Raw genomic sequence first — 27,984 nt, 5'->3', positions numbered from 1 at the left:
CTTTTCCTTTCCCCTCGCAGCTGCAGTACGCGCCCCACGGCCCCCGTCCTGGGAGGCATGCTGAGGGCGGCCGGCTGGCAGCATGAGCGTGAGGGGGACCCACGGCGGCCGCCGGGGCCAGGCCGCCTACTCCCTGCGCATCTACCCGCAGCTGGCGGCGGGCAGCGGCAGCAGCTCCTTGTCCTGCTGCGTGGGGGCCAGCAAGGACAGACCGGCTGCCGACGTGGTACGCGAGGCCGTGGCCAGCCTGTGCCTGGATGCCACCAAGACCTACATGCTGGTGGAGGTGAAGGAAACGGGCGGTGAGGAGTGGGCGCTGGACGCCGCCGACGCGCCCGTGCACCGGGTCTTGCTGTGGCCGCGCCGTGCCCAGGGCGAGCACCCGCGGGAGGATGGCTACTTCTTCCTGCTGCGGGAGCGTGAGGGCCCCGGCATGCCCGGGCCTCCCGCCACCCAGCCGCCCTGTGCCTCCTCGGCCGCCCGGCGCCTGGCTGAGCGAGGGCTGCTTCCCCGCGGGCCCGGCGAGCTGGACGACTTGTGTGACCTGCCCGAGCTGAGTGAGGCCCGTCTGCTGGACACCCTGCGGCAGCGCTTCCTGCAGCACAAGATCTACACGTACGCGGGCAGCATCCTGGTGGCCGTGAACCCCTTCAAGTTCCTGCCCATCTACAACCCCAAGTACGTGAAGATGTACGAGAACCAGCGGCTGGGCCAGCTGGAGCCACACGTGTTTGCTCTGGCCGACGTGGCCTTCCATGCCATGCTGCGCAAGCGGGCCAACCAGTGCCTGGTCATCTCCGGCGAGAGTGGCTCGGGCAAGACACAGACCACCAACTTCCTCATCCACTGCCTCACGGCCCTCAGCCAGAAGGGCCACGCCAGCGGCGTCGAGCGCACCATCCTGGGCGCAGGGCCCGTGCTAGAGGTGAGCGGACCGATGGGCATGGGCCGGGCAGCGCTGGAGGTGGTGAGCAGGGAGGATGGGCCCAGTTGGTGCTGGAGGTGAGTGGGAAAGATGGAGCTGGAGGTGAGTGGGTTGGATGGGCCTTGCTGGGCCACCAAGGGGTCAGAGCCCAAGGGCTAGTTAGTAGCAAGACAGGGGGCAGAGTCAAGGTTCAGGGGTGGAGCTCAAGGACCAGGGCCCAGGAATGGAGGCGGAGCCAAGAATTAGGGGGTGGAGCCAAGAACTAGCGTGGGGGCCAAAAGCCAGAAAGCAGGAGCCAGGGGGCGGGGCCAATGCCTGGGCAGTTCTTTTGCTGTGTTGATAGGGCACCCCGTATCTGTGTTTTGGTGATGCCCCATCCCCGTGTTCATATTTTGAGGGAGCACCGTGTCATGTATGGTTTTGGGGTGCCGTGTGTCTTTGTTTTGGGGTACCCTGAGTGCCTGATGGAGGCCCCTGCCTAGTACAGAGGCTGGGCCTGTGGCTGCAGGGTGGACTCGAGACTGGTATCCCGAGGGAGGCATCAGTGTCCAGATCGGTGCCCATCCTGCCTTGTGTGCCCACTGGTTCTGCCCAGTTAGGGCCAGAAGTTGAGAGGCCGTATGGCCTGTGCCTGCCGACCTGCCCTCCCTGCGTGCTCCTGCCCATGTGTCTGCAATGCCCACGTCTGGGAATCATGGGCCACTGTAAGCCCTCCTGGGTGAAAGGGTGCAAGTTCCCTGCTCCCTGCCCCAGGCCCCTTGCTGCTGTCGCCCCAGGGTTCTGGCACTTTCTCCCGGCGCCGTGACTCACTCTCCGTGGCAGGCGTGTGCTGTGACTCACAGGGCTGCCTCGTCCAGCCGTTCCTCCCCCAAGTCTGCCCTGGCAGTCCCTGAGACACTCTGCCTGGGGCCACTGTGCATCTCCTGGACCTTCCCAGGGGTGGCCACCGGGAATGGCCCAAACAGCCGGGGCCTGCTTCCACCAGGGTCCCGGCCAGGCTCTGTCTCAGAGCCAGACAACGGCTGGATGTGCCCAAGACCGTCAGCACAGACACCAGAGACCTGGACTGAGCCCCCTCCCCAGGGCCAGGGAGAGCCCAGGAGAGAAGCGGCCCCTGCATGGGGGTCTGTAGCCCGTCTCTGGACCCCAATTTATGTGTCTGCGGGACCTCTAAGTGGGCCCAGCCTGGTCAGACCTGGCTTCGTGGTCACCCCAGCTCTGGGCAGGCAGGGCTATGGGTGCCCCTGCCGGGACCTTTTCTCACTCCCCAAAAGGAGAAGTTGAGTGTTGGGAGGCTGGGGCCACGGGCAGGAAACAGGAAGGGGCCGTGGAGAGGCTTCTATGGGGCTGCCTCGAATGGCGCTCCCAGGCCTGCCCCATGTTCCTTAGCCTGTGGCCTACAGTGCACCCCTACCCCCAGCTCAGAGTGCCCTGTGTGGGGAACAAAAACAAAACCCAGTTCTGCTTTGCTTTGGGGCTTGAGTTGGGGTGGTGGGCTACAGGGACCCCGTAAACACCCTGGGCTTGGCCAAACCTTCCCCGACCCCCTCGGCAACCTGCAGGGAGCAGCTCTGGCCGTTGGGCCCTTGTGGTGGGGCAGTCAGGGAATCTCCATCAGAGAGGGACTCTCCTTCATAGAGGGACAGTCCAGGACTGGGCTCAAAATCACCACGAGCAGCCCCCTCTGCTTCCAGAATATTCTGCCCCAACAGTCCCCAGCACTTTCCCGCACTCTGGTGGCTGAGAGTATCCAGTGGGCCTCACTGTATCTGTCACAGGAGTAGCACTCATCCCTCAAGTGGGATGTGAAGGGACTGCTCTGGGGTGCTGGCAGGGCATGAGGTCGGGTGTTATTTTGCCTCACGGCCCTGGCCCCACCATATGAGGGTTTGACAGGCCGTCAGGTCACACACGACCCGGCAGTCTCTGACCCCGGTGAGGGGTGAGGGGGTCGGAGGAGGCAGCCCATGGAACGTAGCAAGGAACAGGTCTGTGGGGTTTGAAGGAATTCCTCCCTGCCCTGTCTGCCCCTGCACCCCGACTCTGTGACTTGTCACAAGGCCCTGGGCCTCAGTTCCGCTCCCGGGTTGCGTGTTTCCCTGACAGGAAGCTGCAGACCACAGAGTCCAGGCGATTTTGGAGGGGCCGGCTCATGCTGCAGGCACCCTTACTCGCTCCCTCTCTGGCTCGCTCACGGTGTCCCGAGTCATTTCTGTGCCTCGTGTCTTAGCTAAAGCTCAGCCTGGAATGGCTTTTCTGTGCATGGCCCAGGGACGGACAATCCCCAGTGCTCACCAGGTGTGCAGAGGTCTGGCACCCAGCAACCTCCCCGCCAGGGCCCGACCCCTACACCCACCTCACCTGCCCAACCTGCTGCGAAGTACAGTGGGTTTCAGTGTTTGTTCTATTATTTGATTTTTAGGGGGACATGCCCAACAGTGCTTAGTACTTACTCCTGCCTCTGAGCTCTGTTGCCACTTCTGGAGAGGCTTGAAGGCCCCTCCGGGGCCCCAAGGATTGAACCTGGTTGTTGGCGTGCACCTGATGTATACCCGTCTCTCAGAGTCCTCGAATAAAGTTTTATTAGCACATGGCTGCATCCCATCAGTGACACAGTGAAACAGACCTGTTCCTATCATTTTTGGGTGCTCACTGATGGGCCCTCATTTGCATGGGGGCTTGACAGTGCTTGGCCACACCCCTCATTTGCATATCACCCAACTGTTCTTTTTTTTTTTTTTTTTTTTTTGGTTTTTGGGCCGCACCCGGCAGCGCTCAGGGGTTACTCCTGGCTGGCTGCTCAGAAATAGCTCCTGGCAGGCACGGGGGACCATATGGGACACCGGGATTCGAACCAACCACCTTAGGTCCTGGATGGGCTGCTTGCAAGGCAAACACCGCTGTGCTATCTCTCCGGGCCCAGCCAACTGTTCTTATAAAGCTTTATTGTGTGTTATCTCTGCTGACATTCACACTGTTCTCAGAGCAGCTGTGACTGACTTTGTATGCACTCTGGCCAGTGACCCCACAAATCAGGGATCCTTAAATTACAGCCCGAGAAAAGCAGGCCCCTAGTTCCCATAGAAATACCAATCAGTTTGTTGATTTAACTTTATTTGTTCTTCATTTTAATATTGTATCTGTTCCCATTTTGTTTTTTACTTTAAAATAAGATGTGTGCCCTGTGCATAGGAATTTGTACGTAGTCTTTTTTGGGGGGCACACTCGGCGGTGCTCAGGGGCTCCTCCTGGCTCTGTGCTCAGAAATTGCTCCTGGCTAGCTCAGGGGACCCTATGGGATGCCAGGGATTGAACTTGGGTCCGTCCTGGGTCGACCACATGCAAGGCAAACACCCTAACGCTGTGCTATATCTCCGGCCCCATAGTCTTTTTTCTTTTTCTGTTTTTGGTTTTTTGGGTCACACCCAGCAGCGCTCAGGGGTTACTCCTGGCTCTGTGGTCAGAAATCATTCTTGGCAGGCTCAGGGGACCATATGGGATGGCTGGTATTCGAACTGGAGTCTGTCCTATGTTGGTAGTGTGTAAGTCAAATGCCTTACCACTGTACTATCACTCCGGCCAGTCCTTTTTTTTCTTCTTCTTTAAAACCAGTCAAATTGAGCAGTGGGGGATTATATACCAACTTTTGTGATACTAACATTAATAAGTTCTGATAAACCACTGCCATCTGACCAGCCCTTTTTTTGTTGTTTTTGTTTGTTTGTTTGTTTGCTTTGGGTCACACCCGGCAGGGTTCAGGGGTTACTCCTGGCTCTATGCTCAGAAATCGCCCCAGCAGGCAAGGGGGACCATATGGGATGCCAGGATTCGAACCACCATCCTTCTGCTTGGAAGGCAAATGCCTTATCTCCATGATATCTCGCCACCCCCACCCCCTTTTTTTTAACTATAGTCTGGCCCTCCAGTGGTCTGAGGGACAGTGACCTGGCCCTGTTCAAAGAGTTTGAATTGGGGCCGGGCGGTGGCGCTAGAGGTAAGGTGCCTGCCTTGCCGGCGCTAGCCTTGGATGGACCGAGGTTCGATCCCCCAGTGTCCCATATGGTCCCCCAAGCCAGGAAGGACTTCGGAGCGCATAGCCAGGAGTAACCCCTGAGTGTCACGGGGTGTGGCCCAAAAAACAAAAACAAAAAAAAGAGTTTGAGGACCCCTGCCGTAAATATGCCCCACCTGACTCCTTTCCGGGCCGGGTTTCTGACGCCTCTGACCTCTGCACCCCCGATACCCCCAGACCTGAGGCTCAGCTCCCTCCTTCAGGCACCACAGGAACCCCCTCAGCATTGCAGGAGGGACTGATGGGGGGAATCCAGGCTGCAGCACCTACACTCTGGATGCCCACTGTGTGCCAGAGCTCAGCGGGGGAAGTGGGTGTGGGGGGATGGAGCCCCAGAGGGTCACGCAACCCTCCCTCCCCCCTAGGAGGATGAGGGCTGTGCTGGGACTGTGGGGAGTGGGGGTGGGGCACTCAGTGGGGAGAGTCCTGTGGGGTGGGCCCCCCTTCCGTGCCCAGGAAACTGATGCTCTGAGAAGAGGGAAATTACGGGGCCCGCAAGGAGAGGCCACGGCCCAATGTGATTAGAAGGTGAAGTACGCTGGGCGCCTGGACAGCCCTGCTGTGGCTACCACCCTTGCTGGGTGCTGGGCACATGGGGGCGGGGCTGTGCGAGCACCCCAGAACAGCCCCAAAATGAGTGCCCCAAAATGGCTGCTACTTGGGATTACCTAGAAACAGCACCCCACGACCATTGCCCCACCGATCTCCAGGGTACCTTGGGGTGCTGGGCAGTGGGTCTGGGGTCTCACAGAGGCTGTGGGAGGAGAGCAATTCTGGGGGAGCAGCCCCAGCACATTTGGGGCGCCCAGACTTGGGGCCCTGTCGCCCTCCCTGTTCCTCATGGGAGACATTCCACAAAATGAAATCTGTCCTCCCTCCTTTCCCTCCCACCTGGCCCTCTGTCCCCTAGAATGGGAGTGGGAGACCCCGAGGGTCAGGTCCCCTATGGGCAAGCACAAGTGTCCGGAGTGTTCTGGGTGGGGTCAGCAGGGTCTACTGAGAACCACTGACTCTCCCTTGCCAAGTGCAGCAGAGTTGGGGTCAACTCTGGCCCCCCCAACTGCCGCTCTGGGAGGGCCTCGTGCCAGGCCAGTAGATGTGGGGGAACAGCAGGCGCAGGACCACGATGACAGGGCCCTCACGGCCCCTACTTCCTCATGGGGCGCCGAGGAACTGAGAAGTGATGGGGTGAGGCGCCCACTTCCTGCTCAGCACCCCGGGGCCCCCAACCAACCGACCAACCACGGCTGCTGCCTGCACGGAGAGGTCCTCGCACCTCCATATGGACCTGCCCTAACATCCAGGCCCCCAGCCCCTTGCATGGCCCAGCCTGGCCCCTGGGATGTTGGAGTGTTGTCCCCCCCCCATCAGGAATGAGCCTCCTGGGCCCCTGGGCCAGCAGGCAGGAGGCAGCATTGGGTTGGGGGCTTTCCTGACTGAGGCAGAGCCCTGAGCTCCTGCAGGCCTGGGCAGTTTAGGGCCAGGGCCAGGGGGAGGGGAGAGAGTGGGGGGCCAGAGCAGCGAGAGCACTGCAGAGGCTTTTTCGTTGCACACAGCTGATCCACAGGGTCCCCCAAGCCTGTCAGGAATGATTGCTGAGCACAGAGTCAGGAGTCAACCCTGAGCATCGCCAGATGTGGCGATGTCCCTCAAAAACAGACTAGAAAAAAAGAGGTGGATGAGAGAGATTCTGCCAGAGTGGTGGAGGAAGGAGGAAGGGAGAGGGAGAACAGGCCAGTGAATGAGTGAATGAGAACAAGCAGAGAACAAGCCAGGCTAAAAGGAGCAGAGGCGCCATCTCTGGAAAAGAGCCGTGGGGGGCCCCAGTGAGCGCAGGCCCGCAGGTGAGGCCACCTCAGGCCTCAAGCCCGAATGTGACTGGCCCTGTCTCAACCCCATACAGTGTGTTCAGGGGTGGGAGAGAGTCCGTCTGTCTGTTCATCTGTCCTTCCATTTGTTCATCGTCTTGTGGCCCTCCTGCCCCAGACCCAGCCACCACACTCCACACTCTGCCCTGCCCGGGTCCCCCTCCAGATGCTATTTTTAGCTGCGCTCTGTGGAGCCAGAGCCACATTCCAGACGCCTGAGGTCATCAGGATGGGGGATCTGGGGGGCCCCCCCAGGCCGGCCCATCTCTGGGCTTCTCCCCGAAGGCCCTGTCTGGGGAACGGGCCCATGTGCCCTCCTGACTCTCCAGAAGAGGGTCCCTTGCCCTCTGCTGAGCCCAGTTTGGTCAGGGGTGCAGCCCCTCTAGACCACAAGACTGTCACTAGGTTTGGGGAAACCCTCCCTGCAAGGGAACCCCACATGCTCTTACACCCCATGCCCCTTCCCACACTTTCCTGTACTCCCAGCCCTGCTGTACTTTCCACTCAGCTCTTCCCTCCAAACCATAAACGCTTGTCAGGAGCATGGATGGTCATTCAGGGGTCCCTGTATGGGGGGGGGGTCTTGCATGGGTACCCTAATTCCCTGAGAGCATAGGACAGTGCTCAGCAGCAGAGATAAAAAACTCAAACCCTCCCCTTGAAGGGGCTGCAGGGGTGAGGTGGGAGGAGACTGCCTGCCTGGGGAATGGAATGTTCTAGAAGGTGGTCCATGCCAGGGGAGGGGTCTCCGACATGGAGCCTCTGCAACTGCCAGTTTTTCCTGTTTTTTGAGGGGTGTCCAGCTAAGCCCACTGAAGGCCCCAACTGGCCACTTGAACCCGACCCCCCCAACTCCCTGCAGTGATCTGGGGGCAGGTCACTCAGCGTTGGTGCCCCTTGGACGTGACCCGAGTTTGACGCTGCCTTCCTCCTCTCCCCTGCCCCCTGCAGGCTTTTGGCAACGCCAAGACGGCCCATAACAACAACTCGAGCCGCTTCGGGAAGTTCATCCAGGTCAACTACCTGGAGAGCGGTGTGGTGAGGGGGTGAGTGCCCCTCAGCGCCCCTCCTCTGCACCCTGTGGGGAAATGCCACTTCTCTGGGCCTTTCACAGAGGCCAAGCGTAGGGGCAGCCGGGGGGGGGCAGTCACAGCTGGACTCCAGGGTCTGAGGGCCAGTGCTGGGTCCAGGGCCCGACCCCCACCCCGAGCAGCGAGGATGTCAGAAAAGAGGCATCAGCATCCTGGGGGGCATTACAGCACTTGGGAGATGGGGTGAAGGCTCTGGCTCCCGAGGAAAACACGGGGTTCACCCACGGCGCCACCCCTCCTCACCCACAGAGCTGTGGTGGAGAAATACCTGCTGGAGAAGAGCCGCCTCGTCTCCCAGGAGAAGGATGAGAGGTGAGGGTGGGCGGGAAGGATGGCCTGCCAGGGCGCCCCATCTGACTCCGGTGCTGTACAGGGGGCCCCTAACGCCAGCCCTGTGCCCAGGAACTACCACGTCTTCTACTACCTGCTGCTCGGAGTCAGCGAGGACGAGCGACGAGACTTCCAGCTGCTGCAGCCCCAGGACTACTTCTACCTCAACCAGGTGGGGCCCCAACCCACCCAGTCCCCGGCCCTTCCTCTCCCCTGGCCCGGCCACACACCCACACCCGCCTGCCACCCTTGCTTCTAGCATGACTTGAAGATCGAGGATGGGGAGGATTTGCAGCATGACTTTGAGCGGCTGAAGCAGGCCATGGAGATGGTGGGGTTCCTGCCGGCCACCAGGAGGCAGTGAGTGCCGGGCCCCTTCGCTTCCTCCCTCTCTGTCCTTCTACCCTCCTCCCTTACATCCTTCCTCCCGCCCTCTCTTTTCTCCCTTTCGACCTCCCGTCCTCCCTTCCCTCCTCTCTCCCGTCATCCTCCCTCAGGACAGTGCTCACTGGGCCGTAGCCGCAGGGCTGTGTGAGGTGGCTCCTCTGTGCTGCCCAGGCAGCTGGCCCCAGGATTCAGATGTCCGTGGGGACCTGCCAGTGAAGACACAGCCCCTCTGCCCACCTGTGGGGCTCATTAGCTAGAGCCCCACCTCAGGTTTGGGGGCCTGAGACATCCCAAGACCTCAGTCCCGGCTGCCCTGGAACTTGGCATCCCTCAGGGTCTCGCATGTTGGTGTGGAATGGGGGTACGTGGGAGCTGCCCCCCTCCCCGAGCACTCACAAGTCACATAGCCCTAGTGGCATCACTTGGAGGGTCTGAGTGTGCCACCAAGATGTTAGTTTTGGGGGCCTGGGCTGTCATGCCCCTTAATCTTGGAGCTCGTTGGCTCTTGGTGTCCATCTCAGAAAAGGCCTGTCCCTGCGCTGCTCTCCTGGGAAACCCAGGACATGGGACCGAGTGGATACAGGTTCTGGGGCACCCTGCCGACTGAGCCCCAGCTCCTGGCTCACCCCGACTCACTCCGTGTCTGGCAGGATCTTCGCGGTGCTCTCGGCCATCCTGTATCTGGGGAACGTGACCTACAAGAAGCGGGCGAGCGGGCGGGACGAAGGCCTGGATGTGGGGCCTCCAGAGGTGCTGGACACTCTGTCCCAGCTGCTGAAGGTACCACGGGGCAGGGCAGGGGCCAGGAAGGAGGCTCGATGGCTGGGGACCCTCGCCGGAGCCCTCAGCATCAATGGGCAGGGCGGGGAGGGTTCCGGGACCAACCCTGCCAGCTCGTACCCAGGTGAAGCGGGAGATCCTGGTGGAAGTGCTGACCAAGAGAAAAACCGTGACGGCCAATGACAAGCTCATCCTGCCCTACAGCCTCAGCGAGGTGGGCACTGCAGGGCCAGGCAGGGCGGGGTGGGACTCGGGGCCTTCCTCTCCCACTGACGCCGACCCCCTCCTCGCACTGTGTCCAGGCCATCACCGCCCGAGACTCCATGGCCAAGTCCCTGTACAGCGCCCTGTTCGACTGGATCGTGCTGCGGATCAACCACGCTCTGCTCAACAAGAAGGACATGGAGGAGGCCGTGTCGGTAGGGATGAGACCAACCGGTCCCACACACAGCCCTGCCCCATGCGGCGACTCCACGCCTTTTCTCTGACTCCCCTCCTGCACTCAGGTCCCACTCCTATCCTGCGACCCCGCCCCTGCCCTCCAACCTCAATGCTATGTTGTGCCCGCCTCCGCCTTAGGCTCCGCCCCTTTCGGACTGCCCCAGCACTCAGGCCACGCCTCCACGCTCTGACCCCGCCCCCACTCCCCTATCCCTGAGGACTCCTGCACTCAGGCCCCTCCCCTCACTCCACTTCTGTATTCTGGCCCCACCCCTCCGTCCTCCCAGTCTGCCACCCTCTCCCCCTCCACTGGGAGACCCTTCTGCGGCACTCAGATCTCCTCCGTGCCCCCCTCTCTCCCCTCCGCAGTGCTTGTCCATCGGGGTCCTGGACATCTTCGGCTTTGAGGACTTCGAGAGGAACAGCTTCGAGCAGTTCTGCATCAACTACGCCAACGAGCAGCTGCAGTACTACTTCAACCAGCACATCTTCAAGCTAGAGCAGGTGCGTGAGCGCCCCTGGGCCAGGCCCCCCGCGCTTCCCCGCCTTTTCCTCCAAGACATCTTCTGTGGGTGTAGCGCGAGTTCGAGCCCCACTGCCGACGGGTGTCTATAAAGCTCTCTTGGCTGACAGATGATGTGGGGCCACACAGCCAGCTCTGACCAGCACAGTTCTCGAGTTCTTCCCACCTGTGGTCACAAAGCCCTGTCAGTGCTCTGTAGCCAGACCCTTGGCCGAGAGGCTGTTCAGTAATCCCCACATCAAATCCGCGCCCCCACACACCTATGAGAGGTCCACACGTAGCCCAGTTCAGCCGTCCCCAGCATTACTGTTGCCCGTCCCCGCCCCAGGAGGAGTACCGGAGCGAGGGCATTTCGTGGCACCACATCGAGTACACGGACAACGTGGGCTGCATCCAGCTGATCAGCAAGAAGCCCACCGGGCTCTTCTACCTCCTGGACGAGGAGAGCAAGTGAGAAGTGGGGATGGAGTCGGGCTTGTTCCCGCGTGGCTCTGCCCCCACCCCCCGCAGGCCCCCAGAGGTGCTCACAGAAGGGGGCCCGGCCTGTCCGCAGCTTCCCACACGCCACGAGCCAGACGCTGCTGGCCAAGTTCAAGCAGCAGCACGAAGACAACCGCTACTTCCTGGGCACCCCGGTGCTGGAGCCTGCCTTCATCATCCGGCACTTCGCGGGCAGGGTCAAGTACCAGATCAAGGTACCCGGCTGGGCAGGGGTGCAGCCAGGGCTGGGGGTACCAGCCGGGGTGGGTCAGTGGGCTGGAGGTGCTGGCTCAGGTGGGGCCTCCAGGTTGGTGGAATCAGCCAGGGCAGAGCCTGCAGGCTGGGAGTTTTGGGGTCCTTGTCCAGGCCGGTCCCCCCTTGCCCACCACCCTGTTGCGTCCGTCCCCAGGACTTCCGCGAGAAGAACATGGACTACATGCGGCCCGACATCGTGGCACTGCTGCGTGGCAGCGACAGCTCGTTCGTGCGGCAGCTCATTGGCATGGACCCCGTGGCCGTGTTCCGCTGGGCCGTGCTGCGCGCGGCTGTCCGGGCCATGGCCGTGCTCAGGGAGGCAGGACGCGTGCGCGCAGAGAGGGCAGAGGAGGCGGCGGCGGCTGCGGCCAAGGCAGCGACCAAGGCAGCGACAGTGGCCGCTGGTAGATGGGGCCAGCGTGGTGGGTGGGGCCAAGCAAGGGGCGTGGCTTGATTTGGGGCGGGTCTGTCATCCATAAGGGCGCTGGCTGTCAGGTGTGGCCAGGCCTGAGGGGGTGGAATTGAGTGTCCGTGGGTGGAGACAAATGAGTGGGGCCGGGCATTAGTGGGAGGGCTTAGCCATTGTCTAAAAGGCCGCAGGTGAAGGGCAGGGTCCATGCCACCAAATGAAGGGAAGCTGAGCCAGTGGAGGCGGGACCTAAGCCAAACAGGAAAGAAAGCCTGTGTGGACAGATCTTTCTGACAGGTTTGGGTCTAAGGAAATGGGGGCTTATGTGGGGTGTCCTGGAGCTGCAAATTTGCCCAACAGGTGTTTTTGGGACCACCCTCCCCTTTCTTCCATTGCTTCTGGATTGGCACTCTTGCTCCCCAGCAGACTCTGTACAGGCTTGGCGTCCCAAGATAGGAAGGGGGACGGGTCAGTGGATCCCTGGGCAGATGAAGACTGGGGGCCTAGACAAAATGTCAGAGCTAGTCAGACATTCTTCAGGTCCCTGTGCCATGAACTCAGTGCATGCTTTGCGTGCAGACAGAGTTTAGTGTTAGGTGTCAGAAGAGAGCGGCCAGTGTGGCCCCAAACTAAACAATCGATATTTTCATCTCTTATCTCACTTTCATAGGCCCTCAGGATGGCGAGGGCTCGTGAACAGTGGGACTAAAAGGGCGTCCCATGACCCCCGATATCCACCTGGACTTTATTCCCAGCAGGTACTGGACCTCGAAGCCCTCTGGCAGAGCCTCAGAGAGTGACCGGATCCCCGTCAGAGAAGCTGTACCGGTGAGCGTGTCCTCGGGCCCCAGCCTGTTCCCCCTCTGAATCTGGCCCTGCAAGTCCAGGCCCAGTCCTCTGTGCCCCCCGTGGCCCTTCCTATTCAGAGCCTCCCTCATTCCAGGGGTCGGCTGGGTGACGTGAGCTGTCACGCCGTTGGCCGGTCTGTCAGGATCCCCCACTTTGTTCAGATACAGTGAGATCTGTCAGGTAATGCCACTCCACAGGCCTCAGAACAGGGATAAGTACCCAGAAGTCTGTTCTCAAATGCTGGACGGAAGAGGCCACCCTGGCAAAGACATCCAGAATATTTAGAATGTCACCTGTGAGGACACAGTGGGCAGCTAGAGGAGCCAGGAAGACTTCTGGGAGGGGGCAGCAGCCTCAGAGCCAAGCAGGTTCCTGAGCGGGTGCACCGAGTAGATAAGGCAGGCAACCGGGCTAATCTCCAGACCCCATGGGCAAGTTCCCCCATTTCTGGGGAGACTCAGGTGTCCTCAAGACGGTCACCAGGTCCCCAAGGAGGTGCCTTGATGTCCGGTATAGACAGAGGTGAGCTGTCGGGCCCAGCTGCCTTTGCTCTGGACCATCCAGGGAGAGTGGGTGCAGGGTCCGTCTTTCTGCACGCCAGAACTGCCTTTCCTTCAACTGGATTTTCCTTAAATTGGACTCGAGCCCCGCCCCCATAGCCCCGCCCCATCGACACTTTGGAAACTCCGCTCCATAAGCTCCACCCACCAGTTTCCACCAGTGGAGACTCCATGAGTGGAAACCCTGCCACCTAGCCCCGCCCCTTCACTCTGCCCTAGGGAAGCCCCGCCCCATCCTGCCGTGAAGCCACTCCCCTAGCTCCACCCACGAAAGTCATTCTGGTTGGCTTGGCGACCACGCCCCTTGACTCTGATCGTAGAAGCCCCGCCCTTCTGTCGTGGAAGCCCCGCCCCTCCCTGTCCCAGACAGCTGTCAGTGGCCTGTTTCTCCCTGAATAGCTCAAGGATGGACAGTGAGTTACATTTTTCCAGGCCAGTCCCTGCTTTCCGTGCAGATAGGAAGGAATTGGGGCATAGCCAGCCCCACCCCAGGGAAGCACCCCTAAGCTCCCAGCGGAATCCCTGGCAACACTGAGTCCAGAGTCTGGGTCAGCAGGCAGGGGTGGTGGGCTCGGGCCACACCAGATTTGGGGCAGTGAGGGGGGGCAGGAGCGGGAGCCTGAGAAGGGCCGTTGCCCCCACCCCATAGTGCGGACTGGGCATCTGCTCCACCCTAGCCCTGTGCCCCTGGCAAGTGAGGGCACAAGGTAAGTGGTGCAGTGCACGGGGCACACTTGGGCCAGCTGCTCTGCTGCCCTGAGCCCGGATGTGTGGCAGACGGACAGGGCTGGTTGGTCGTTGGGACCCCAAGAGTGGTCCGCAGCCCCACACTTTTTCCACCGCACCATCTGCTGGGGTGAGTGGAGCTGGCATGAGTGTGATGCCTGGCGAGCGGGTTTTATACCCAAGATAGCCTCATCCCCAGGGTCCCCCGGCTGAGTGGACGTTTTCTCGTCACACTCCTAGGTATGGTAGAGGCGGCTAAGTTGTACTCCCGGCCCTCACATGCCAGCAGCAGCCTTGCCCTGGATCCCAGCATCTAAGGCCATGTCCACACACAGCCAATTCCTGACACTCTAGCATAGGGGATTGATCACTGTCCGTCGCCCCCTCTGAGGGTCCTATGAGGGGGACACGCAGCAAGGATGGGCTCACATGGCCCCCTGCAATGTCCTGAGTTTCTTTTTGTGTCTGATTTCCAGTGTCTGAGTTCCATGTTGTAAGTAGATATTTAGTTCACACCTGAGGATGCTGGACTGTTCATAGCCCAGCCTGCCCTGCCTTCTCGGGTTCCCAGAATGCACCCCAAATCTCAGGCTGTTGCAAAGTCCAGACACAAGACCTGCTTTTGACCTCTAGATTTGGGGCTCTTCAGGAAGCCCCTGGGCCAGGCAGCTGCTGCAATCAGGGTCCCCCCACTCCCAGCTCTATGTTTGGGCTCCCTGGGCGCCCTCTAGTGTTGGGTGCTCCATTGATGCCCTCAGTCATTATTGCACCTCCCCTAACGCCCCACGTCCTCCCCACCCCCCACCCCAGCGATTTGCACGATGAGATGATCCAGGCCCTCAAGGCGCTACCCTGGCAGGGGGGAGACCCCTGCAGGGTGCTCCAGACCCGTGAGTCAGAGGATGTCCTCGAACCCTGCCGGCGCATCCCTGTCCTGCCCTGCCCTGCCCTGCCCTGCTGGCTCCTTAGATATGTTTTCTTGGTTTGTTTTTTGTTGCTGTTTCGTTTTGTTTTGGGGCCATACTTGGGTTCCTCCTGTTTCTGTGCTCAGGAATCACTCCTGGCAGGCTCTGGGGGCCTTATGGGGATGCCAGGGATCAAACCTGGGTCGGCTGAGTGCAAGGCAAATGACCTCCCTACCGTGCTATTGCTCTGGCCCCTGGATCTGTTCTCTATCCCAGAAAGTGCCTCCCCTGTCCCGCTCAGCCCTCCAAACCTTCTGCTGCAGCTACTATGTCCACGATCTCCGGAAATGACATGCCTTGGGCTGGCAGCCTCGGAGTGGTACTCCCAGTACCCCCAGGCAGGTACAGCCTTGGTCACTGAGTCCCAGAAAACAGGTTCCAGGGGCCAGAGTGAGAGCATAGCTGGGAGGGGAGGATGTTGGCCTTGCACAGGACCAACCCAGATTTAATCTCGGCATCCCATAGGGTCCCTTGAGCCTACTAGAAATAATTCCTGCATGCAAAGCCAGGAGTGACCCCTGAGCACTGCTGGATGTGGCCCCAAAACCAAAACCAAAAAAAAGAAAAGGCTCCAACCCCTGTCTTTTTGGCCTTTTTCTGTCCTGGAGCGTGTCTGGGGGTGTTGGAGCCTGTTGTAATGTCTGCCACGCTCTGGCCTGAGAATTTGGGGGCTCTGCAGGTCACTCAGTGTCAAACTTGACCATAATAGCCAGAGGGGCCCCACGTACTCCTCAAGACCCTCTCATGGTGGGCTAGGCAAGGCTCTCACACAACAGTCGTCTCCCTGGCCCCTGCTCTGAGGGTCCCTCATAACCAGATGTGCAGTTGCTCTCTGCCCTGACCCCCATGTTCTGCTAGAAAACCCTGCAGACGGGATTGGGGTTGCAGTACCAGCGACCCCCAGCATGGCACGCTACACAGGTGTCTCAGGAGGCGAGTTGGGGTTGCTGCTGCCTCGTACCGCTTCCACTAACCCGAAGGCTGCTTTGGCACCACTAACCCAGACGCCCGCCACCTACCCGCTGTTCATGGTCCCTTTTTAATATCTTGACAGGAAAAGTAAAAGTATCAAACCAAAGCAGACGATTCCCAAGGTAAACGCCCACTTCATCCGCCCCACATTTGCAGGCCCCTGAACACAGGGTGGGGGGCGCTCGCCCCGTTCTGGCCTCACTCTGGGTTCCCTCCAGTATGCGGGTGCTGGTGGGGGGTGGTCTCTGCCGCTAGAGCAGGGTCCCAGTGTGGCTGTGGGTTTGCAGAGCACTGCACGGGGAGTCTGGGAGCTAAGTGTGCCCCATCCCCGTGGGGTCTGCATATCCCTGTGGATCAGGGTGACCTGCACCCTAAGGCGTGTCTGGGTTGGGCGGTCTTGTGCCCTTAGTTCAGCCAGGCTGGGTCGCAGAGGTAGGAAGCAGGAGGCCAGTGGGGGGTGGGGCTGTGCTGGGTCTGATGGTCGCTCCCCGGTCTGGAAGAGACCAGAGAGCAGCACCCCACTTCCCAGCTCCAAGTTCTCTTGTCTTAACTCCCCGACCGTCTGAGTTGCCTGAACAAGGCGGGGTCCATTTTCTGGGGCTGCCCGATAGGGCGGGGGCCCCCAGAGGGCAGAGTGGACCCGTGTCTGTGCCCTAGAACCTGCTGGACTCCAAGTCCCTGCGTCTGATCATCAGCATGACGCTGCACGACCGCACCACCAAGTCGCTGCTGCACTTGCACAAGAAGAAGAAGCCGCCCAGCATCAGCGCCCAGTTCCAGGTGGGCTGGGTGGGCAGGGCCAAGTGACTGGCCACACTCCGGCCCCCCTTTTTGAGCCATATCTTGTGTGCTCAGGGGTCACTTCTCATGATACTCCGGGGATTCTGTGGGATGCCAAGGATCGAACTCACTTTAGCCATGTGCAAGACAGACACCCTTCTGGTCTGCCCCTCCAACCCAGCGCTGGGCATCTCACTTCATGCTCTGCCTTTTCCTCAGTGGAGGGTCCTTCTGAGCACCGTCGGCTGCTGAGCAGCACTCAGGCTTCACACCCACCCACCTGATCACAGACAGGAACAACCCCCCGCAAGTTGTGGCCCCAATTGTGACGAGAGAGTGTCTCCTGATACTGCCATTCGCTGTGGGCAGGGATGGAGAGCTTCCCATGAGCTCAGAGTCAGAAGAATCATCTGGTGGGGAGGCAAATGTTAGCACAGCAGGGCAGGCACTTTCCTCACACGTAGCCGACCTGGATTTGATCCTTGGCATCCCATATGGTGCCCTGACCACCACCAGGTGTGGCCTCAAAACAAAGGATCTCAGCCAGTGCGATTCCTTCCGCGGTAGTTGTGTCCTGAGTCCCAGCAAGCACCTCCCAGCTCTGCTCCTCTCTCCACTCAGGCATCCCTCAACAAGCTTCTGGAGACACTGGGGAAGGCAGAACCGTTTTTCATCCGTTGCATCCGCTCCAACGCTGAGAAGGTGAGGGTCCACACCTGTCGATGCATCTCTCCAGAGGGATCAAGTGGTTCCACAGGAGCAGCTTCCTACCGACCTTTGGGGCCTGTCACGGCACCTCCCTCTGCCGGTGTCGAGGCCCACAGCCGAGCTCACCCCTTCCCCAGTCCCTGCTACCCACCAGCCTCGTCACCCCCTCCTGAAACACGCAGTCGGGACATTCTAGCTGTGCCCTGGGTGGGGGCTCCATCCTAATGCCGCTGCCCCTTTCAGAAAGAGCTGTGCTTTGACGACGAGTTGGTGCTGCAGCAGCTGCGCTACACGGGCATGCTGGAGACCGTGCGCATCCGCAGGTCTGGCTACAGCGCCAAGTACACCTTCCAGGTAGGGAGCCGGCCTTTCGGGAGACACGCCCACTGCGGTGGAGAAAGACCCGGCCCAGCAGGGCCCTGCCCACTCCCACTCTTCCTGCTCCTTCAGCTGTGTTTTAGCCTCGAGGGTCTGAGCACTGGAGCTGTCCTGGGCGTGGGGGGGGTATTGCAGGTCACAGAACTCCCCAGGCTGAGTCCAGAATTTGTAGATGGGAATCCCAGGTTCTATCCTGGCTGCTGTAGGATCCTCCAGCATCCAGCTGCCTACAGGTTCCACTAAGAAAATATCAAAGAGAGGGCCAAGTGATAGCACGGCGGGGAGGGCCTGCACTCAGTTGACCTGGGTTTGATCCCTGGCATCCCATATGGTCCCCTGTGCCTGCCAGCATTGACTGTGAACACAGAGCCAAGAGAAACCCCTGAGTACCACCAGGTGTGGCCCAAAACAAGCAAACAAAACAAAAATATTGGAGTGGGGGGGCTGGAGAGATAGCATGGAGGTAAGGCCTTTGCCTCGCATGCAAAAGGTCGGTGGTTCGAATCCCAGCGTCCCATGTGGTCCCCTGAGCCTGACCTGATCGATTTCTGAGTGTAGAGCCAGGAGTAAAATCTGAGCACTGCCAGGTGTGACCCTTTAAACCCCCCCCCCCAAATAAAAAAAAATATTGGAGTGGAGCTGATGTAGGTCCCCTTCACCCCTTGCCCAGGACTTCACCAAGCAGTTCCAGGCTTTGCTGCCCAAGGATGCACAGCCCTGCCGGGAGGCAATCGCAGCACTGCTGCAGAAGATGGACATGGACCAAGGGGCTTACCAGATCGGGAGGACCAAGGTGGGCATGTCTTGCACATAGGCGCCCCAGCTCTCACATTCCCCGGTGTGCCCCAGAGCCATGCTTACCCCCAAGCTCCCACAATAAAACACCCCACCCGGCCTGCCTGCTCAGGTGTTCCTGAAGGAGACGCAGCGGCAGGTGCTGCAGGAGACGCTGCACCAGGAGGTGGTACGCAGAATCCTGCTGCTGCAGCGCTGGTTCCGGATGCTACTGGAACGCAGGCACTTCCTGGCCCTGCGCCGTGCCGCCATCACCATCCAGGTATGTGCAGGGGGCAGCCCACACTTCCCTGCATAGCCGCCAGGGAGCAAGGCCCAGCACTTTTGCTTTTAGCCACCAGGACGCAGGACACAGCACTTCCTGAATGGCCATCAGGGGATCCCATGAGCCCCTCACTTCTCTGCTCAGCAGTCTGGGGTTGCAGCCACAGCACTTCCCTACATAGTCACTAGGGGAGTTTGGGCTTCAACATCAGGAAGTAATGGTTCCTGCACTTCTCCCATGGCAACTAGTGGGTGCAGGCCCTGGCACTTCCCTGCAAGGAAAGGGGTGGGCCCCTGTGTGCCCCTTCTCAGCCAACAGGGGCCATGACCCAGCACTTGCCACATGGCCACTAGGAGTCTTGGGCCCCAGCAGATCCCTGCTCTGTCACGAGGGACAACTGGCCATGGCACTTTCACCCTTGGCCACCAGGGCCACAGCCCTGCCTTGCACAGCCAGTGGAGCGAGTGCTGGCATTCCCCATCTCGGCCACAGGGGGACCTGCAGGCACTTTTCCACTGGGCCTCCGAGGGGCAAGCCCCAGCACTTCCCCTCTCAGGCTCCAGGGTCAAGCCCCAACACTGCCCTGTTCGGCTGCCTGGCGGCTCCAGCCCAGCCCCCTGCCCACCTTCTCACCTCTGTCCCGTAGGCCGCCTGGCGCTCCTGCCGCACCCGGCGTGCGCTGGAGCGGGCCCAGGCTGCCGTGATCCTGCAGGCTGCTTGGCGCAGCTACCGGCAGCGCAAGGCCTACCTGTGCCAGAGGCGGGGCGTCATCCGCCTGCAGAGCCTCTGCCGGGGCCACCTGCAGCGCAAGAGGTGAGCTGGGCAGGGCTGGCCCCCTAGTTCATTCCAGAAGGCTCCAGAAATGGAGATGGCCCTGTGCTGTTGGAGACTGGGGAGGGCACCAGGTGACCACCCTGGGGTCACTCTCCAAAGCAGTAGTGGCGGAAGCAGAGCTCTGACCGGGCCCTGCCTGCCCCAACCCCAGCTTCAGGCAGCTGATAGCTGAGAAGCGGATTCTGGCCGAGGAGAACCAGGCAGCCCAGCCTGCCGTGGGCGTGGAGCAAGAAGGGGAGGAGGTGGCATCAGAACCCAACAACGAGGCTCTGTCTGAGACCTTGGAGATTGAGACACCCCAGCCTGAGACGGAGAACAAGGCCCCCAGCGCCCCGAAAGCTGCGGTTGAGCATCACGACAAAGCCAGCAGCCGCGAGAAGCGCGAGTCCCGCCGGCAACGGGGGCTGGAGCATGTGGAACTGCAGAACAGGCACACGCAGGCCCCATACCAGCTCGTCGTTGGTGCCAGGGCCGGGCAGGATGGCGGGGATGGGGCTGCCGCAGAGGCAGGGCCACAGCCGGACAGGACCAGTGTGGAGGCAATCTCAGAGCCCGACAGGACCAATGTAAGGGGGAGCCCAGAGCCCGACAGGACTGTCGCAGGGATGGACCCAGAACTGGACAAGCCCACTTCGGTGGCGATCCCGGAGCCCAACAGGACCATCTCATGGGCGTGCCCCCCTGCAACCACCAGTAGCCCCGTATCCGGGGAACCCACAGAGGTGCTGCTGGAACGGCCCACCAGCCTTGACCTGGACAGTCGGGGCAGTGCCCCTGCCACAAGCATCACCCCGTGGGCCCTTGGGGAGCAGCCAGGCAGCAGCCCTGGGCACCAGGAGTCGCCTGAGAGCCCTGGGGGTGGCAGTGGCGGAGGCTCATGCCAGATCCAGCGGCACCGGGACCAGGACTCGGAGCGCCTGGCCAACGCCGTGGAGCTGTGGCGGGGCAAGAAGCGGGCAGCCTCGGGCTCGGCCATCCTCAGCCAGTCCCTGGACCTGGGCTCGAGGGGGGCTGCCACGTCTGGCTCACCCACACAGTAAGGACCCCGCACCCTTCAGTGGAGTTGCCCCTGGTTCCGAGTGTCCCCCAGAACCAGGCCTGGTTTGCTCCCAGAGGTTCATGCTTGGCCCCTTCTGCTGTCATTGGGTGGGTGCTGGTGTCGGGTGCAGTGAGGGCAAGTGTCCCCGACACCCCTGCTGGTCCCTACCGTGACCTGCTCCCTCCCTACAGGGAGAGACGCCCATCCCTGCCCACTGGTGATGTGACCAAGGCCTTGACATCCCCTACACAGTCCAGGACCCAGGTAAGATCCCATCTCCTCCAGGGAAGGGAGGTCTGGAGCCTCAGTTAACAAGCCCGCCCCTTCCTCCTCGCAGCCGCCTGCAGAGAGTCTGGGTAGGGACCCCGGTAGCAGAAAGGCCGCCCAGAAGAAGAAATCGAGTGACGCAGGGGCGACCAGCACTGACGCGCTGTCCCCAGGACCTCCGGCCGACTCCAAGTAAGTAGAGCACCCTAAAGTGGAGCACCCAAGCCAGTTCAGAGTGAAGAGAGGCCCACAGTTCCCACAGGCACCCCTGACTGGCAGTCATAGGGAGCATGGGGGTGGCCCCGAGACTGTCATCCCTCAGCGGAACCTGGGCTCTGCTCCACTCCAGGTCCGCCTTCAAGAGGCTGTTTCTACACAAGAGTAAAGACAAGAAATACAGCCTGGAGGGTGCTGAGGAGGCTGAGGCCATGGGGCTACAGCAGGGCCCACTGGAAGCCACCACCAAGAAGCATCTAGAAGGTGCCTCCTGAAGGGCCAGGGGAGCGCGGGAAGGTCAGGGAAGGTGGGGGCAGACCCTGGTGACCGCTGCCCCTCCTGCAGCCCCAGCCATCGACAAGCAGGGCCGGGAGCCGGGCGCCAAAGGGCGGAAGAGCCGCGCGCTTAAGGTGGGCCGCATCACAGTGTCGGAGAGGTGGCGCGAGTCCGTGTTCCGGCAGATCACCAACGCCAATGAGCTCAAGTTCCTGGATGAGTTTCTGCTCAACAAGGTGGGACCGACACCGGCCTGCACCCCTGTATCTCATACACCCCCTTATGGGCCTCCCGGGACTCAGCTGGTCCTGCCTTGGGTGTCTCCCGCAAACCTCCAGGCAGTACCTTGGGCTTTTTCATTTTTGTTTGGATTTTTTGGGGAGGGGGCCAAGTTTGACAGTGTTCAGGAGTTCTTCCTGACTCTGCGCTCAGAAGTCATTCCTGGCAGGCCCAGCAGACCCTCTAATATACTGGGGATCAGACCCGGCAAGGGAAACACCCTCCCGGCTGTGCTATTCATCACCCCAGTACCTGGCATCTTTGTCTTGGCTTTCTCCCTCCTTGTGGCCACATGGTGCTGGATAGCCCCAGCACGCCCCTTGTGCTCCCATATGCCCAATCCCGTCCTTCAGCATCCTTGAACCCCACAGCATGGGGGGTCCCAGGGCACAGGATGGGGGCCCCTCCCCAGCCAGCCCAGCACCCCTCCCAGCAGTATGTGGCGATCCTGCCTGTGGGCACTGCGAGGCCTTACCACAGCGCTTGTTCCTCCGCAGGTGAATGACCTGCGCTCGCAGAAGTCCCCCATCGAGAGCCTGTTCATCGAGGCCACCGAGCGCTTCCGCAGCAGCCTGAAGACCATGTACTCCGTGCCGGTACGTGCTGGTGTGTCCCCGCCCCGAGGACCCTCCCACGTCATGGGCTCCTCCTCCCACCTCCCCGCATCCCTTGACCCTCCTGCCCCCAGAACGGGAAGATCCACGTGGGCTACAAGGACCTCCTGGAGAACTACCACATCGTGGTGAGCAGCCTGGCCACCGAGCGTGGCGAGAAGGACCCCAACCTGGTGCTCAACGTCTTCCAGTCGCTGCTGGACGAATTCACGAGGACCAAGAGCGACTTTGAGCCGCCCCCCAAGGTGGGCAGGGCGGAACGGGGAGGCGGGTGGGGGGCGGATTCCAGGGCCACCCCCCTCGGGGTTCTCACCTTGCTCTAACCCTGCAGAGCAAAGCCCAGAAGAAGAAGCGGAAGCAAGAACGTGCCGTGAGTGGCCTGTGGGAAGACCCAGACCCGGCCCAGAGCACCGCTGGGTGTGCGGGATGGGGGGCCCCCTCCTTGGCCGTGGACCCCGCTCACTGCCCTCCCCGCAGGTCCAGCAGCATAAGGGGCACGTGTTTGCCAGCTACCAGGTGAGCATCCCGCAGTCGTGCGAGCAATGTCTCTCCTACATCTGGCTCATGGACAAAGCCCTGCTCTGCAGTGGTGAGTGAGCTTGCGAGGTGTGGCCCGGCCCGGCCTCCTTGAGCTACGCCCCTTGACCCCTGGACATGCCCATCCGGTCCTGGCCGTGCTTTCCCATTACTGGCCATGCCCCTCAATCTGGTTACACCCTTCCAGTGACCCCATATCCCCATGCACCATTCCTGTCGCAGCTCATTTGCTCTTGACCCCATCTTGCATCCTTGAGCCCCTACCACTGTGGCCCCTAATTTCAGTCTGGACCTCTACTTCCTGCCCAGGTCAGTTGAGGCTGCTGTTTCCATGGTGACCCAGTCAGGGTTTCCTTACACACATATACTACACGCATACGCACACGCGCACACACGCACACACATCCCACTTCCTCTCTGGTGTGGCTTGGGAGGGTGTCTGGTGCCCAGGCAGCTGCTACCAGCAGGCACTCCTAACCTGCCTGTGCCCCACAGTGTGTAAAATGACCTGCCACAAGAAGTGCGTGCCCAAGATCCAGACCTACTGCTGCTACACCTCGGGGACCAAGGTGAGGGCGTCCCAATGGCCTGTGATGCTCCTGATACCAGAATCGACCGGGGCCATCGGGAGCAAAACCTTTCCCAAGCTACCCACCCTCAACTTGCTCTCCCCTTCCAGGCCGAGCCTGGTGCCGAGCCAGGCCACTTCGGCGTGTGTGTGGACAGCCTGACCAGTGACAAGGTCTCCGTGCCTGTGGTGCTGGAGAAGCTTCTGGAACACGTGGAGATGCACGGCCTGTACACTGAAGGCCTCTACCGGAAATCTGGGGCGGCCAACCGCACCCGGGAGCTCCGGCAGGCGCTGCAGACAGGTGGGCAAGCCCTGCCATGGGGGCACTGGTGGGCTCCGGGTGGGGACAAGGTTCCAGGAGGGTCCGTCCAGGTACCACGGGAGCTCCAGCGCACCCATGCTCTGGCCCACAGATCCCACGGCCGTGCAGCTGGAGAACTTCCCCATCCACGCGGTCACGGGTGTCCTCAAGCAGTGGTTGCGTGAACTGCCTGAGCCACTCATGACCTTCGCGCAGTACAGTGACTTCCTCCGTGCTGTGGGTGAGGCGGGATGCTGCCCTGGGGGTGGGTGAGGGATCCCTGAAAGGCCCAGGGCTGGGAGGGCAGTGACCTGGTGGATGCCAGGTCCTCACGGGCACTGCCCGACCCCCAGAACTGCCCGAGAAGGCGGAGCAGCTGTCGGCAATCTACTCGGTGCTGGAGCACCTGCCCGAAGCCAACCACAAGTCCCTGGAGCGCCTGATCTTCCACCTGGTCAAGCAAGTGCCAGCTTTGGGGAGGGCGAGATGCTGGGATGGAGGAGGAGCAGGCGGGGGGGGGGGGGGCGGCCAGGGGTGAGCCCGGGTCTGGAGTCCCCCTAACTACAGCTCGGACACAGGGTGGCCCTGCTGGAGGAGGTCAACCGGATGTCTCCTGGCGCCCTGGCCATCATCTTCGCCCCCTGCCTCTTGCGCTGCCCCGACAACTCGGACCCTTTGACAAGCATGAAGGATGTCCTCAAAGTCACCACGTGAGTGACCCACCGCCCACCTCCATCGCGATCCAAAAGAAGGCGTGCTGTGCGAATTTGGGGTTGGCTAGTACACACGTGCCCAAACTCTGGGTCCCAAAGGTTCAGAGTTTTATTCTGCAACGCTCCCCCCCCCCACTTCTCCAGGTTCTACACACACACACACACACACACACACACATAGTAGGACCTTCAGCCCCCCTTCTCGCTTGAGGCAGGGTCTCCATGACTGACTGACCGCTGGAATGGCAGTCAGGGGTCACCGTCCTTCTCTCTGGGTGGATCTGACACAGGGCACCAGAGCATCCAGTCTAGGGAGCGCCTGGGCCACCCAGCATCTCCCCCACGCCCCGCACTGGCCATCGGGGCCCGGGACTAAGCTTAGCCGGCCATGCCCATGCCCGTGCCATGCCCGCAGGTGCGTGGAGATGCTCATCAAGGAGCAAATGCGGAAGTACAAGGTGAAGATGGAGGAGATCAACCAGCTGGAGGCCGCGGAGAGCATCGCCTTCCGCAGACTCTCCTTCCTGCGGCAGAACTCTGTGAGCACCTGGCGGGGTCAGGGGAGGACCCCTAGGGGGTGCTTCCAGAGTGGGTGGGGCTTTCAGGAGCAGCTCCATAGGGCAAGAGCCTCCAGGGCGCGTTTGGTGGGGCGTGGCCTAGATATAGGATGCCCTGATAGGATGAGGGCCTACAGGGGCGTTTCCAGAGTGGGCGGGGCCTTCAGGAGCAGCTCCGATAGGGCAAGAATCTCCAGGGCGTGTCTGAGTGGGGCGGGGCCTAAATATAGGATGCTCTGATAGGATGACGACCTACAAGGGCATTTCCAGAGTGGGCGGGGCCTATCTGACTACTCTGGTAGGACCAGACCCTCCAGGGGGCATTTCCAGAGGGGGAGAGGCGAGAGTCTCTGTTCTGATAGGTTAGGAACCCCCCAGGGGGCGTGTCTGAATGGGCGGGGCCTCCCTGCCTGCTCTGATAGGCTAAAGACCGCAGAGTGGAGCCAGGGCCTAGAGGGCTTAGTTAGTCTAACAGGCCTAGAGCCTCCAGGGGGCGTGTCCAGAGTGGGCGGGGTCCGCCTGGCTGCTCTGATGGGCTAAGGAGCCCAGAGGGGGGCGAGTCTAAGTGGACGTGGCTATCATGGAGGCCTTCTGGGGCGAGGCCACAAGCGCCACCTGGCCCTGGACCAACCAACCTGGCTTCGCGTTGGGGCCCAGCCCTGGGCAGGGCCCGTCCGTGGCCCGGGCTCCCTGCCTCCCCACTCTGGTGGTCACCTTCTGTTCATCTTTCCCCAGCCATGGCCTCTCAAACTGGGGTTCTCGTCTCCCTATGACGGGGTATGTACCCTGGTATGTACCCGCGTGCGGGGTCCCCTGCATGCCTCCCTGAGCGGTGCATGCCGGGGTCCCCTAGACTAGCCATGCCATGCATGCCCTAACCTAACGGAAGCGCCGGCCCCTGACTAACCTGCACATCACGAGTCCCTGCCCCTTCTCTCACGCACGCCCAGCCGACACCAGGCAACCCCCCTCCAGACTCCTGTTTCTCCGTCACAGAACAAGACTTCAAAAACCCGGACGGACGGCGCTAGCCCTGAGGAGCTGGGGGCGCTGCTGGAGGAGGAGGAGGCCGGCGGCGGCGGCGACGAGGACCAAGAGAAGGAGATTCTCATCGAGCAGCTACAGTCCATCAAGGAGGAAAAGTAAGTGCCGGGGCCCCCAGGATGCTTGGCAGTGCCGCTGCATACACCCTGGGTCCCCAAAACCTTCCACACAAGAATGGGCCACCCACCCCTGCGGCATTCAGGGCTTATACTCCTAGTGGGCTCTGGGGGTCATATGGGATGCCTCGGTGCAAGGCAAGCGCCCTCCGTACTGTACTATTACTCCAGCCTCTTGTTTTTCTTTGTTTTGTTTTGTTTTTGAGGGAGCCCCAGTTGTGCTCAGGGATCACTCCTGGTGGGCTCCTGGGACCCTATGGGATGCCTGGGATCGAACTCGGGTTGTCTGCCTACAACCATCCTCCCCGCTATGCTCTCACTCTGGCACCCTAAGCTGCTTTGCTCAGTGAAGTCCTTGCCCTCTCTGCCCCCAGGGAGGACATCACGTACCGGCTGCCGGAGCTGGACCCACGTGGCTCGGACGAGGAGAACGTGGACTCGGAGACTTCGGCGAGCACCGAGAGTTTGCTGGACGAGCGCGGAGGGCGTGGAGTGGGAAGCAGCAGCGGCCCGGCTGAAGGTCAGTGTCCCCCGGCGCCCACCTCCTGCCCTGTGCCCACCGCCCTGTGCCCGCGCCCGCTGCGGTAACCCTCCGGTAATCTCTCTCACAAGGGCCCCCCACGCCGGGTGTCCCCTGCCCCAGCTCGCCCGCCCCGAGCCCCCTCCCCACGCTGGGCGGCCCCCAGCCACGACGGCCGTCGTGTTCCCTGACGGTCAGAGTGAAGACGCCCCGGAGGACGCCCGTCATGCCCACGGCCAACATCAAGCTCCCGCCCGGTCTGGCCTCGAGCCTAGCCGGCCTCGCCCGAGCCACTCCAGCGGCTTCTGTCCCCGTGAGGCGCCGTGAACCGCCCGCCCGCCGGCCCGACCTGGTGCAGTCGGTGTACATGGTGCCCGGCGCCCACTTGCCCGTGCAGGGCCTGCCCGAGCCCCTGGACTTGAATGCTGACCCAGACCCAGACGAACCATCGCCAAGGGCCAAGCGGAGGTACTCGGATCCCCCCATGTACTGCCTGCCCCCCGCCTCGAGCCAAGCCAATGGCTGATAGTTCCCCCTGCGGACCAGCCCCCAGCCAACCTGGGACATCCAGAAAAAGGTTCTGGAATGCAGCTCCCTGGAAGGGGAGCTCCTAGCCCGGGACCCGCATACGGGAGAGAGCAGGAGGCCCGGCTGCCCCTGCCCCTCCTGCCCCGGGCACCTCTGTTGTTTTCTCCTACAAGAAGTTTACAGTACTTGAGATGTTACAGCCTTAATCGAAGACCAAACTCCATGATCGTTCCACAAAGTCGGATGCTCTCGCCACCTAGCTTCACAGGAGCTCTGCAAGAGCCCCTCTCTGCCTCAGTGCCACTCACCACTCCACCAGGCAATCTCCTGAATCAGACGCCCCAGTAGGACTTCCCCATCGCCTTAGCGCCCAGGCCACCTACCCAAGGGAGACTGGGAAAGTGGCCAAACCCCTGGTCCGGGCTGTGCCCCCAGGAATGCGCTGCTGCAATTGGACACCCCCCCCAGGACACTGCCCCGCACAAGGGCCCCAAGAACTATCAGTGGGGGTCCTGGGGGGCAGTACCCATGCGGTACAGAGCCCGCTCAGGTACTGCCCAGCCCGCAGACGCTCCTGTCTGTGCAGCCATATGAGCCTCGTGAAATAAAGTGCCTAGACCGACACCCTGGACTCCAGGACACCTCTGCGTCGAAGTGACTGTGAGGGTGGGCAGGGTAGCTTCCGGGAGTCTTCTCACCACCATGAGACTGAGCTCAGGGCACCTCTTTACAATGCAGGGCTAGAGGGTATCCCCACAGAGATACACTGTCCACACGGTCCAGAGGAAGTGAAGGCTCTCCGCAGACTCAGGTGCCCAAGTCTTGCTTTCAGGCCAGGAAAAATCAGGAAGACTGCCTGGAAGTGGAGAGCTCAGTAATGGAAAAGTCAAGGCAGGAGTGCGAGGGGAGGGCTGTGGGCTCTGGGTGGTACAATAAAGAGAATATATGGACACGGTCTGCAGCCAAGGATCGGGTCCATCCAGCCATGAGGCAAAGAAGAGCAGTGGGTTTCT

General features: G+C 61.3%; 1 protein-coding gene across 1 annotated transcript; it reads left to right on the top strand.

Annotated features, from left to right (window-relative positions):
- The first annotated feature begins 82 nt into the window (after positions 1-82).
- On the top strand, positions 83-27,131 carry MYO9B (myosin IXB). The gene is made up of 41 exons (XM_049788390.1): positions 83-925; positions 7,817-7,911; positions 8,206-8,268; positions 8,359-8,458; positions 8,546-8,646; positions 9,324-9,453; positions 9,578-9,667; positions 9,756-9,872; positions 10,264-10,398; positions 10,746-10,867; positions 10,971-11,112; positions 11,307-11,556; positions 12,320-12,389; positions 14,507-14,600; positions 15,666-15,685; positions 15,716-15,755; positions 16,291-16,413; positions 17,035-17,115; positions 17,365-17,475; positions 18,170-18,292; positions 18,407-18,556; positions 19,206-19,372; positions 19,545-20,429; positions 20,624-20,696; positions 20,770-20,891; positions 21,049-21,179; positions 21,261-21,427; positions 21,968-22,066; positions 22,159-22,329; positions 22,416-22,454; positions 22,562-22,673; positions 23,117-23,190; positions 23,301-23,493; positions 23,606-23,734; positions 23,847-23,952; positions 24,072-24,203; positions 24,622-24,745; positions 25,499-25,540; positions 25,760-25,905; positions 26,298-26,443; positions 26,536-27,131. Exons 1-41 carry the CDS (start codon positions 83-85, stop codon positions 26,967-26,969), a joined length of 6,492 nt encoding a protein of 2,163 aa, XP_049644347.1. The 3' UTR covers positions 26,970-27,131.
- Positions 27,132-27,984: the final 853 nt, after the last annotated feature.

Source organism: Suncus etruscus, chromosome 15 (genome assembly GCF_024139225.1).
Source record: "Suncus etruscus isolate mSunEtr1 chromosome 15, mSunEtr1.pri.cur, whole genome shotgun sequence".
Taxonomy (NCBI): Eukaryota; Metazoa; Chordata; class Mammalia; order Eulipotyphla; family Soricidae; genus Suncus; species Suncus etruscus.
Note: the sequence above shows the minus strand (reverse complement) of the source record. Positions and strands in the feature narration are given on the sequence as shown.